This window comes from Rhinolophus sinicus, chromosome 15, assembly GCF_057876585.1.
Source record: "Rhinolophus sinicus isolate RSI-liver-muscle chromosome 15, RSI-T2T, whole genome shotgun sequence".
In the NCBI taxonomy this organism is placed as follows: domain Eukaryota; kingdom Metazoa; phylum Chordata; class Mammalia; order Chiroptera; family Rhinolophidae; genus Rhinolophus; species Rhinolophus sinicus.
The window spans coordinates 87,220,600-87,234,285 of NC_142515.1; the positions used below are offsets into that span (position 1 = coordinate 87,220,600).

The 13,686-nt window shown below is 42.2% G+C and overlaps 1 protein-coding gene across 3 annotated transcripts in view; it reads right to left on the bottom strand.

Moving 5' to 3' along the window:
* Positions 1-13,686, bottom strand: part of ADGRE3 (adhesion G protein-coupled receptor E3) — a 44,817-nt gene that overhangs the window by 18,902 nt on the left and 12,229 nt on the right. For 2 of the 3 annotated variants that reach the window (XM_088792443.1, XM_088792444.1), the window contains exons 4-6: positions 11,797-11,952; positions 5,975-6,012; positions 445-628 (exon numbers count right to left, since the gene is read on the bottom strand). In XM_088792443.1, coding sequence (XP_088648569.1) covers positions 445-628; positions 5,975-6,012; positions 11,797-11,952 — 378 coding nt within the window. Of the gene's footprint in view, positions 1-444; positions 629-764; positions 1,860-5,974; positions 6,013-11,796; positions 11,953-13,686 lie in introns of those variants that run through there. The other variant, XM_088792445.1, reaches the window with a different exon arrangement.

The window sequence follows — 13,686 nt, forward strand, 5'->3', positions numbered from 1 at the left end:
ATAGCCACCAGATTAATAAAATACTTTTGAGCCAAAATCTGAGACCCAGAATTGGAAATCATTGACAATATATATATATATATATATATATATATATATATATATATATATATATATATATATATTATAGCTTCAGGAAGGTGTAATTGATGTGCAAGAAACTGCACACATTAAAGTATACAATTTGATGAGTTTTATTGGCAGATACACCTGTAATACCACCACCACAATCAAGGTAGGCAACATTTCTATCACCCCCAAGTTCCCCAGATTTTCTTATGCCCCTATTTTATCCCTTCCACCCTCCTCTCCCTATACATTAGTTTGCATTTTCTATAAATGGACTCATACAGGGAGTATACTTATTTATTTTTCTGATTGCTTAATCCAGATCCCAGCTAGTAACCAGCCCCCCATATGCATCAGGCCTTATCATCTTCTTACCCATAATACTGTGTTGAATTTTCTGGATTTCTTGATCTGGAGTTTTCAAGGCAATTTCTAGAACATTCGATTCCGTAGTCTGGAGAATAGATGTGGCCCTAGATGCGACTTTATTTTTCTCTCCTGTTCCCCACAGAGTCGTGTTAGTGAGAAGTGACTCAAAATCCTCAACAACCTGTTGTAGCTTTGAAGATATAAATAATAAGAATTAAAAAAAATCTAGCCTGATAGGTCCCACAACCCGGAGGGATAGTAGAAAGCACGAGAAAGCAGATTCTGGAGCCAGAGGACCCAGTGAAAATCCTGACATCACCACTCACCGGCTCTGCGACCTTCGGAAAGTCACTCAATCACTCTGTGCCTCAGTTTCCCCACCTTAGGATGGGGACAGTAAGAGTACCCCATGGAGTTTTTGGCAAGATTAAATGAGTTAAGAGATGCTATGTGTCTGTGCCTGGTAAATACCAGATAGAGGTTAGTTATTATGAACCTCTTTTACCACAGGGAAGTGGTAAGTTTGCTAGAAATAGACCAGTGACTCTTAACCAGGGGTGATTTTGACCCCCCAGGGGACATTTCGTAATGTCTGGAGACATTTATGATTATCACCACTGAAGGGTGCTCCTGGTGTCCAGTGGGGGGAGGCCAGAGATGCTACTCCACACCCTGTAGTGCACGGGACAGCCCACACAGCAAAGAATGACTAACGTCTCGACTATTACAACATTACACAAAGAGAAACTCTGAGGTAGACTCTAGCGCAGAAGACACTCTGATTGGCTTTTTTAAATCAAGAAATTTTCTACGAAGGATAGCAAAGAGATGGACCAGTGGCTGGAGAAGAATGAGAGCCAAGGTGAAGCTTTAAAAATGGAAACTTCAATGAGTTGAAAGACTGCTTTTATGCCGATGCCCACTTTCTTGTACTCCAAGTGTGGTCCTCGGGCCAGCAGCATCAGTATCACCTGGGAGCCTGGTAGGGATGCAGACTCTTGCTGTACTAAATCCACACCTGCCCTTTAACAAGCTCCCCAGGGGACCCAGGGGGCTATTAGACAGCAAGTCCCATCAGGATGCGGACTTCGTCTTGTTCACAGCTGTTTCCCATCACCTAGAACAGTCCTTGGTGAATAGTAGGCGCTCAGTAAGAATCCAGGGACTGAACGAATGCTCTTAAGAGGAACATGCTAGCAGGCCAAAGAGTTACAAGCAGAGTGATACTTACAAAGGGCTGGAGGAACGTTCAGAACTAGGGGCTCGCATACACCTCCTTAATGTTCTGCTCTTTCAGTCTGAGTCTTCATGGAAACTCTGAGCTGAGTGTGCTAGTTTAGGAACAGCCTACATTGCCCGCCCGATATAGAAAATCTCTCTCTCTGTCCTCTAAGTGACAGCTGAAGTCTTCTTGATTTAAACCCATTTGTACAGAGTAGGCGCTGAAGTACTGGCCTTCAGAATTGCTATTGTGGGGTCTGACCCAGTGCGATGCCTTTATACCTATCTTTTTCCAGCAATGCATTTTTTTTTTTTTTACTGAGGTGAAATTCACACAGCATAAAAATCACCCTTTTAAAGTATGCAATTCAGCAGCAATTTAGTACATTCAAGATGATGTGCAACCACCACCTTTATCTAGTTCTAAAACACTTTCATCACCTCAATAAAAAGCTCATTAAGCAGTCACTCCCCATCCTCCCTTCCCAGTCCCTGACAACCACCAGTCTGCTTTCTGTCTCTATGGATTTGCCTGTTCTGGATATTTCATATCAATGAAACCATACACTATGTGACTTCTGTGCTTGGCTTCTTTCACTTAACAATGTCTTCAAGCTTCATCTACATTGTGACACGTATTAGAACTTCATTCCTTTTTATGGCTGAATAATATTCAACTGTATGGCTGGACTGCATTCTGTTTACCCATCATCTGTTGATGGGCATTTGGGTTGTTCCCACCTTTTGGTGATTGTGAATAATGCTGCTGTGAACATGCGAGTACAAGTATTTATTTGAGTCCGTCCTTTCAGTTCTCCTGGGTATATTTCTGGAAGTGGAGTTGCTGGGTCATATGGTAACTCTATGTTTAACTTTTTGAGGAACCTGGCAATGACATTTTATAACGAAATGTTCCAGTTGATTACATGATTATTTATTTATTACTTCAATGAATATTTGCTGAACTCCCAATGTGGGCTTGGTCTTATTCCTGCCCTCAAGAAGCTCACAGTCTAGGGGAGTGACAACACGTCTCGTAAATGTTGTCAGTCTTCTGGTCATAACGTGGATAACATGGATGGGATTGGTCCAGAGTTAATCACTGTGCCAAGTATGTCACATGTATTATCTCACCTACTCTTCCTGTCCATCCAAGGAGCTGGGTGCCATTATTACCTTCATTTTACATTTTACAGGTGTGTACATCAATTCTTGGAGAGTGTGATGGTTAGTTTTATGTGTCAACTTGACTGGGCCATGAAGTGCACCGATGTTTGGTCAAGCATCACTCTGGGTGTTTCTAGATTAAATTAACGTTTGAATGGGTAGACTGAGTAAAGCAGATTGCCCTCCCTCACAGGGGTGGGTCTCATCCAGTCAGTTGGGGGACCGAATAGAACAAAACATCTAAGTAAGAGAGATTTTCCTCCTGCCTGACTGCCCAAATGTCTTGAGCTGGGACAATGGCTTTTTATCTTCACACTCAAACTGAAACATCAGCTCTTCCTGTGTCTCAAGCCTGCAGGACTTCTGCTCTCCTGGTTCTCGGGCCCCTGGAACCACGCCACCAGCTCTCCTGAGTCTCCAGTTTGTCAACTGCATATCTTGGGATCTGTCAGCCTTCATAATCACATGAGCCAATTCCTTATAATAAATCTCTATATACCCAGATCTCCTTTTGGTTCTGTTTCTCTGGAGAACTCTAACACAGAGAAGGTGTGTCCTTTGCCCATGTCACTTGCCACTGTGGTGCTAGGATTTGAACCCCTGTCTACACTTCTAATCTCCGCATCCTCCCATCATTGGAACATGGGGGGAAGGGATGTTAACACAGATGGAGGTTGTTTAGGGAGGCCATCCAGGAGGACATGACAATTGAATTGAATCTTGAGGAAAGAAGAGTGGAAGGAAGCAAGCTGGATGAGAAACTGGGAAAAGGAATTTCAGGTAGAGAGAACAGCACGTACCTGGAGGCCTGGGAATTGGGACGGCAAGGTGTGAGCAATCCCTCTGAAGTAGGGCACGGTGAGGTGGGGAGTGGACAGAGGAAGGGATGAGCCCATGCTGCTTGACTAGACGTCCTCAGCGACATGGATCATTATTTTTGTTAAAATTCAGAGTTGGTGTACAGACACTAAATGATTACTGCCCAACAGACACTTCCTTGGTATCTCTCCTTTTAACTGTCCTGCAATACCCATTTCCCCCTCTTAGTAATTGAATGATTCCTCAACTTTTATCTGGGCCATGCTGCCCAAGTACACACCATATTGTTCCAATCTCCCTGGCAGGTAGGTGGCCATATGTACAACTTCTGGATTGTCATTTTAAGACATAGCTCTAAGAAAAGGGAAACCTCGTGCACTGTTGATGGGATTGTAAATTGGTGCAGCCACTACGGAAAACAGTATGGAGGTTCCTCAAAAAACTAAAAATAGAACTACCATATGACCCAGCAATCCCACTTCTGGATATTTATCCAAAGTAAACAAAAACACTAATTTGAAAAGATATATGTACCCACCGCTATGTTCATTGCAGCACTGTTTACAACAGCCAAGATATGGGAGCAACCCAAGTGCCCATCAATAGATGATTGAATAAAAAAGATGTGGTACATACACACAATGGAATATTGATCAGCCATAAAAAAGAATGAAATCTTGCCATCTACAGCAACGTGGATGGACCTAGAGAGTATTATGCTAAGTGAAATAAGTCAGACAGAGAAAGACAAATATCATATGATCTTACTTATATATGGAATCTAATGAACAAAATAAATGAACGAACAAAACAGAAACAGACTCATAGATACAGAGAAGAAACTGATGGTTGCCAGAGGGAGGGGGGTCAGGAAGCTGGATGAAAAAGAGGAAGGGATTAAGAAATACCAATTTGCAGTTACAAAATAGTCACGGAGATGCAAAGCACAGCATAGGGGATATAGTCAATAATATTATAATAACTATGTGTGGTGCCAGATGGGTACTACTAGACTTATTGGAATGATCATTTCTTAAGTTATAGAAATGTCTAATCATTATGTCGTACACCTGAAACTAACATAATATTGAATGTCAACAGTAATTGAGAAATTAGAAAAACAGACACGTCTCTAAGGAAATGATCACAACCTTATCAGCATATCATACTTGTATAGTGAGTAGATGCATCCCCTCTCTCCACTCCCCGGTTTTCATCCTGCAACCCAACTTGCCCTAGACTCCCTCTCCCCTCTCCCTACTGGTAGGAATGCAACACGGCAGCAACTCAGCTTTGACCATGTAGTTGAGGACAAGATGCCAGGTGATGGTGGAGCAATATCCAATGTGGGAAGAATGTGCATGCCCCTAACAGTCCCATGGAGCAGAATCCCTTCACTAGCCTAAATTGCTCACCTCTGGATTGTTAACTCATGAAATAATAAAGATCTATCTTTTAAAAGCCATTGATTATTTGGGCCTCTTTGTTGCAGCTGCTCAGCATAGCCTAATACAGTCTTGCTTAGTCTGTGTTTCTTGGTCTGGAATAGATCCTATCTTTAGGGATAGGATCCCATCTTTAGGGGGCAGTAAACACACACACCCACACACACACACACACACACACACACCCACACCCATATATACATGTTCTTTCTTTGTATCTGTCTGTCTCTCCCTCTCTCTAGTGAGACATATAGTGACATATGAGTATATGAGTATAGGCATAAACATAGTGATATACAGTTGACCCTTGAACAACACAGTTTGAACTTCATGGGTCCACTTATAGTGGATTTTTTTCCAATGCTATAAATGTATTTTCTCTTCCTTATGATTTTCTTAATAACGTTTTGCTTTTTTCTAGCTTACTTTATTCTAAGAATACAGCATTGAATACATATAACATACAAAATATGCATTAATCGACTGTTTATGTTATCAGTAAGGCTTCTGGTCAATAGTAGGCTACTAGTAGTGAAGGTTTTGGTGAGTTTAAAGTTGTACCTGGATTTTCAACTGCGTGGGGGGGGGGTTGGTGTCCCTATGCTGTTCTATGGGCAACCATGATATGTGTATATATCATAGTAATATAGAACATAATATAAGTCACACAGCATTATAATGTTATATTATAAACATATATTCTAATTAACACACATTATATATTAAAATATAATTTATATTATGTATACGATATATAATATATCAATGTATGATATATAATATGTAGTACACATAGAATACATATTATCCACCATCATTTTCTAATCTGGAGCTTTGCAAATATTTGTTACCTGGCAAGGTTCCAGGACTCAGCTTCCACTCACCTCTTTGTTGCCTCTGGTTGTGTTTGTGGAGGTGATCTCTGTAAAAGATATCATGGGAAGTTACTGTTGGAACCCAGAGTGAAAGGGTGGAGAGGTGGGCGGGTAAGGTGAGTAACTGCATTTAGAAAGTCTGAAGTCGTACTCTTTATGGTCATTGACAAGCTTGTTTGCTGTTTGAGGGGATCAGCATCCAAGTTCTTTGTCATGTTGTAAAGCAGTGTTTTTCAACTGGGGGTTATTTTACCCCCAGGGGACGTTGGCAGTGGCTGGAGTCATTTTTGGTGGTCAGAATTTGGGGCGAGGATGCTATTGGCATCTGGTGGGTGGAGGCCTGGGACGCTGCTCAACCCCCTGCAAATGCACAACCACAAAGAATTATTGGACCCCAAATGTCAATATTGCTGTGAGAGAGACATCCTGCCTGGCATAGAGGAGGCAGGAAAGTGTCAGCTCCAAATTCTTTATTTCGCTCTCGGCTAGACATTATAACAGAAATGCCTGAGGAAACAGAAAATTACCTCAGGTTTTTAAATACAGTCTGGCTGGGAATTAGAACTGGACTGGGAGTGTCCATTTGCTGGTTATCAACTGTTAATGGGACCTTATGTGTGTTTATTGTGCTCTGTGAGGACAACCATCTCTGTTTTAGAAAGACGAGGAAACGCTAGCAAATGTTTACGCATCTGTTAGCATCAGACTGAGATTAAATCTATACCTAGCCTGTATCTTGGTTTTCGGCTGAGTCTGTTTGCCAAAAAGGATGAAGAGCTCTCTTGTAATATTGAGGATTTTGTCTTAAGAGTGCAAGAACTTGGAATATTTCTTGGCCATAAAAAAGAATGAAATCTTGCCATCTGCGACAATATGGATGGACCTGAGGGCATTATGCTAGGTGAATAAGTCAGACAGAGAAAGATAAACACCATATGATTTCACTTATATGTGGAATCTATAAAACAAAATAAATGAACAAACAAACCAGAAACAAACTCACAGACACAGAGAACAAACTGATGTTTGCTGGATGGGAGGGGGAATAAGGGGCTGGGTGAAAAAGGTGAAAGGATTAAGAAATACAAATTGGCAGTTATAAAATAGTTATGGGGATGTAAAGTACAGTGTAGGGAATATAGTCAATAGCATTGTAATAACTATGTGTGGTGTCAGATGGCTACTAGACTATGGGGTGATCACTTCGTAAGTTAGATAAATGTCTAATCACTATATTGTACACCTGAAACTAATATAATATTGTATGGTAACTGTAATTGAAAAATAAATTTAAAAACACAATGCAAGCACTCTAACTCATAACCTTGAGTTCAGAATGTGTCTGCTACTGGAAACCACATTATTTGTAGAAAGCTGTGCTTTTGGCTGAAAGCTGCATACATTTTTTTGTAGGACCTACCACCCTTGGCGATAACTAACCCCAGATGGGCTCACTTCATGTTAAAGGACTGTGAAGAGCTCTTAAAATTAGGAAAACAACCAAAGACATTGCCCTTCCTTGTAAAATAAGGTGAATTTAACAAGTTAACATCAGAACTCAGGTAGAATCTCGATCTGTTTGTATGTTGTCAACAGAGGTGCCTAATCCCTAGTAAAAGACTAATTTACTTTGGGTTCAATCTATTCAATTCAATTCAATTCATTCATTCATTCAACAACTATTTATTGATTGTCTGAGATAGCGGTGGACTTAGGGCACAGCAGTCCCTTCCTATCCACCCTGTTCTCTTTCCTCTCACCTTCCCCACCTGGACCCCAGCCTCACATTCAGAGCTCATGCAGCTCCAAGGCCGTGGTGTGGGCTCCAGCTTGGGATCTGGGGAAATACGAGAACCTGGGCTTCAATCTTGCAGGAGCGCCTCCCATTGGCAGAAAACATACCCTTGATGGTAAGAGCTACCTGAACTTTCCCATGACCTTTCTAGCTGGAGCAGGGGTTTTATCCTTTTTTTGTTTTTGTTTTTAGAATCAGATGCAATACTAGCAAAATTAGCAAGCACTGTCCTAAGTGCTCTAAATGATAGTACCTCATTAAGTCCTTGCAACAGCCCTGTGAGGTGTACGCCCTGAGAGGATGATGGCTGTCAGCCCAATTTTATGACAGGATGGAGAAAAGTTAGTATGTGCCCAAGGGCATTCTGCTGGGATTTGGCTCCCATGTCCCTGCAAAGTGTTCTTAACCAGTCTGCTCTGCTGTCTCTTGAAGATGTGGACATATCCAACAGAAGAAGGCACCATGCCCCCAAATCATCAGTTACCATTTGCTAAATGCCACTTCACATGCATTATCTCATTTAATCTTTGCAACAACACCGTGAGTCAGGTTCTCTTGTTACATCAGTTAAGCAGATGAGTAAACAGAGGCACAGTGTGGTTAAGGAATTGTCTGCAGCCATGCGGGGGTAAGTGGTAGAGCCCAGATTCAAATCCATATTTGTCTAAGTGCAAAGCTCATATCCCTCCACAACTGTGGAAACGCACACACAGGACTCAGGATGGGGCACAAGCAATGTCAGTTATCCACAGGCATCCTCGGTGATGCCCGCCTGTGGCCACTGAGTCACCTAAGGATGCTGCTATGGAATAGCTGGGGCTCTGTAATCTAGTGCAGCCTCTGGAGGAGGCATCCCACTTCCCATGGGGTCTTTGCACCTAGAAAGCCCCTTCCCACCATCCTTCTCCAGTTTGGTTTAATCTTTTTTGGGAGTTTGGGTCTTAGGCTCCCCAGATAGTCCTGTTTCCCTTTTGGCATAATTGTCCCTCTTTGTTCCGAGACTCTTGGCTTTGTGGAAGGATTCTGGAGTCTTGGATGCCCCTGTTAAAGTTAAAAGGAACAGCAGAACTGACCTAGTGCAAATGTTATTGGTGCAAAGTTGGCCTGATAATTGTGATGTGAGGTTTCCTGATCTCCAGCTACAGGCTTGTGCTGCTCACAGCCGTGAGCTCCTCAGAGGATCTGGGGGTGCTGGTGGTATGCGGTGACCTGTGTCAACCTTCCCCCATCTGCTGTGGGATCTCCAACCTCATGGCCTTAATGAAGAGGAGCACAAGGGAGCCATCTTTCTGGAGCTTCACTTCCATTGTCCTACCAGCTAAGGAGAAAGGCTCTATTCCAGAGACATGTACTCTTTTCTCGTCCTGGGATCATCTATGAGACTTTACAAGAGAAGTTTTCTCATTCCCACCATCAATTCCAGGACCTAATGTTGGGGTAGATGCACCATTCGCAGGTCTGAAAAGAGGGTCATGGCCCACTCTGGAGAATGCCCACCCAGCAGCTATGCTCCTTTTCTTCCTTGCTATCAAAAAAATTATTTTGTTGAGGTGTGTGAAGTTGACACTGCCCCCAATCCCAGGACTGAGCCCTGAGATTGCATTCTGTTATTACAGGAACTTGTTTAGGGTTAGGAATTTGACCCAGCTGTAGCCAAACAGACATAAGGGGAAGTCTACAGGGAGGCTTCTGAGGACAATATTTCTTCCTGGTAAGACGAGAGAGAGAACCTCAGGAGTACCAATCTTCTTCTCTTTGTGAATGAGGATGTGATGTTTGGAGCTGTGGCAGCTATTTTGGAGTCACAAGGGAAAGCAAACACAGGCCAAACCAGAGCTCTGTTGTTATTGAGATGTTACATTAACAAAATGAGAAACTGTCTATCTCTGGGTTTTTTGTCATATTGGGATTTATTGATTATCCCTCTTGATAAGTCACTTTTAGTCAGGTATAATATTACTTAAAGCCAAAAGCATCCTAACAGATACAAGGTTGGTGATGGTGAGAAGGATGAGAACACTTTGGGACATTCTTCAGCCAGCTTCTCTCATAACATTATCAATTATCTTTTCTCCACCCTCCAACTGGAACCATCAACTCTAAACCTTGGCTCAGCTATGGACCCAGGGAACAAAAATCTCAGCAGTGAAAAGAAAAATTGAGAATCTATATAAGGAAGGCTAAAAATAGAATAGAATATATTTAAGAATATAGAGGTACAAAACGAGATTCATAGATTCGCTTTTTGAAGAAAGTTTGGAAAGAAGGGAGTGATCCCTCCACTCTCATAAGAACCATCGGCCATATTTAAACAACACAGGTTGAAATAGACTACCTCTACAGTCTCACCAGGCTCTCACCTTAACTTACATTTGGAAGCAAAATCCTTCATATTCTTGGAAAACAGTGGTTGCTGGTCAACTGTCAATTTGTCCTCAGATTCTACCTTTTCCATGCTCTGTTTTGTTTCACAAAGAGTTCCATTTGCCAGGACCTCTTGCCCTGTGGCTTCCTGATGGGTTCAGCCAATGGGAAATACGGGCAGAATACTGGAGAGCAGAGGAAGGAAGGAGCCAGGGTATTTCTTCCTCATTCCGTCTGCTTCATGTGTGTCTCCAGCATAGGCTTCCAAGTTTCAACCTCTCATTAGATGGACCCAACCTGGTGATACCACTTCCTCCCGTTCTTCTAGGATGACTGCAGATTTCTGCTATTGCCAATCTCTGGGTTGCCTCCCTATCCTCCTTTTGAATTCTCAGCTCTTCCTTCACCAGTACCAATTCTCTCTATAAAATTCCTTATGTTTGAAAGAACCTTGTATGGTTTCTGTTTTACAGGCTGGATCTTAACTGATATATAGAGATAACTTTTTATTATTGTTATTATTGTTATTATTACTACTACTATACCAAAAAGGGAGTGTTTTGTCCCTTTTATGGCTTCCCTGAGACCCACAGTGCAGTGCAGCAAATGTGGCTAAAGGTGTGGACTCTCAATCCAGGTCGACTCAAGTTAAAACCCTGCTTATTAGTTGGCTGACCTTGGGCACATTACTTAACTTCTGGAGGCCTCAGTTTCTTTATCTGTAACTACAGTGCTTACCTCATCTGATTATTGTAAATGAAATAATGCATGTAAAGCACTTAGTGTAGTACCTGGCACATAGTGTAAAAGAAATAACTATTTAGCTATTAGTGTTATTGTTTCTCTACTAATACGCTTCCTGGAATTTAGCATTAAAGACTCTCTCTTAACATTCCACCTGTAGCCAGTACCTCATAGATAGTCTACTAAGTCCCATGTTTCCTGGGAATAGACTTTCCCCATCTATGTAGTTTCTGTGAGACTGGTCATGCTCATACAACATGGCACCTCCCCCTGGACACAGATCCAAGGGTGGACATACGACTCCAACTGGGCCAATTTGTGTATTTCCAAAGACTTTGCAATTAGGTCCAAAGAGAGTCAATCGATCTCTCTTTGGGTGGTTGGATCAACAACAATGGTGAGATTTGGAGCTGTTGGCCATATTTTCTGTCCTGTGGACTAGGAAGCAGAGAAAGTCAGTTTGTAATGAAAGAGAAGACAGGCGTAGACCCGAAGAGTATCAAAGACTGGGGCACCCTGATAGTGTTGAGTCCCCAGTTTCAGTTCGTTCCAGAAGCCCAGCTGTATTTTTGTCCTTGAGTTCCAAGACATATCCTTACATCCTTACTATAAACTCATCTTTTCTGCTTATGTTAACCTGGGTGGGTTTCTCTTCTTTGCAATTCAAACAATTCTGTCTCATTCACCACTTTGTCACCTCCGGCTCCTAAGTCCACTTGCCTTCTTAACCCCATTATTTCTCTGAACTTCCTTCTTTTCTTTTTTCTCCTCTTTCCATCATCCATTTCCTTCTAGGAAATAGGGACACATCCTGTCCTCACCACACAAACACACACACACACACACACACACACACACACAAATCTTTTCTGGTGTTAGACTCAATGAAAAATGAGGAAGGGAGACTGGAAGACAAGAACTTTCTTACTCTGACAAGTGTTCTCATTAGAATTCTTGAATTGTGCATCCCCAGAGAGGAGTTTATATCCAGGGTCACAGCGACAGTAGAAACTTCCTTCAACATTCTGACATTCAGCATTTGCTCCACAATATATACTAATGGGTGGTTTACATTCATCCGTATCTGGAACACAAAGGAAAAATTTGGTCATTCATTTGACAAAGATTTATTGAGCATCTAATATTTGCCAGAGGCTATACCCTTTCTGCCAGGGTCTGTCCTGGTTTTCAAAGAAAATCAGTTAGGTAATGGTTAGCTTTGTTCTTTCCTTTCATCATTGACTTTGGTTGGGTTCTCCAAGAAGCAGACATTGAGACAAGGATTCAAGAGCGAGTATTTTATTTGGGAGGTGATACCAGAAAACACTGGAAGAGAACTGGTGAAATGAGAGCAGGAATGGCAGAAAATAAAGCGGATATTATCAAGCCAGTTTCCACAGTGGGCAACTGGGGCTCAATTCCTCTGGAAACCTCTCGGGAGCCGTACAGAACAAACACTTCAGAGTGACTGCATGCAAAGGGCAAGGGGTCTGGGGTATTTACCCACCAAATCTCATCATCTATTGGTGGAGGAATGCTCCCAGGGAGTGTTAACTCCTCAGTACTTCCACCTGTCCTGAGAATGGCCTGAGGGGTGCCCAGTAGCCAGAGAAAGTTTCAGGCTCTGTGTGCAAACGAATAGCGAATGCTGAGGGCATGTAAGTGGGACATTAACCATGTCTGCTGTTATGCACTGAATGTTTGTATCCCATCTCAATTCATATGTTGAAGCTCTAACACCCAGTGCGGCTGTAGTAGGAGATGGGGCCTCCAAGGAGGTAACTGAGATCAAATGTAGTCATAAGAATGGGATCCTGGGGGCGGACGGTAGTCTCAGCTGGTCAGAGCGCGGTGCTCTTAACAACAAGGTTGCCGGTTTGATCCCCACATGGGCCACTGTGAGCTGCGCCCTCCACAACTAGGTTGAAACAATCACTTGACTTGGAGCTGATGGAAAAACACACTTAAATAAATTAAAAAAGTTAAAAAAAAAAAGGAAAAAGAAAAATGGAATGGGGTCCTAATCTGATAGGATTAGAGGCCTTATAAGGAGAGACATGAGCGCTTCCCCCTTCCCCATTACCACGTGCACGCAAGGAGGGAATGCCATGTGAAGATAGCAAGAAGGCAACATTTATAAGCCAGGAAGAGAGGCCTCAGCCGAAATTGAATCTACGAGAACCTTGATTATGGGCTTCCTGGACTCCAGAATTTAAATAAATTGCTATTGTTTAAGCCACCCAGTCTGTGATATTTTGTTATTGCAGTCCAAGCTGACTAATGCATCTGCTAAAATAACTAAACGAGTTAGAATGGCTTTGTTAAGTCAATATGTCTCCAGTCACTGTAGCCCCTTTAAAATGATGTCAAGTGGCTCGTGAAAATGTGTAATTTCCCTGCATAGAACAGAAAACATGAAATTTGGGGTTGTCAGAGTGTGACGTGGTGCCCACTCCATAGCCACTCTCCGCTTGGGAGCCCAGACATGTCACTCTTGTTTCTATTTGTGGTGTAAACCTGACATTTTTTTTTTTTTTTCGTAATGCAAGTGCCTGATTTAAGCTTTGATTGCTGAGGCATCTATTTCAAAGAGGCATCCACTTCAAAGACAGCTATCTCAATAAACACACTGCCAGCCACTGGACTAAATGAAGCACCAGGCCACCTCCCCACACTGAGGCTCCTTTGTTTTAGAGATCTTGGTTGATGTTGATAACTGACCATTTAGGCTAATTGTTTTTTTTCTCTTCCTGTGCTTTAAATTTCCACTCTTATGTTTTAAATTCACCAGTAAAGGGTGAACCTGTGAAACCCATGT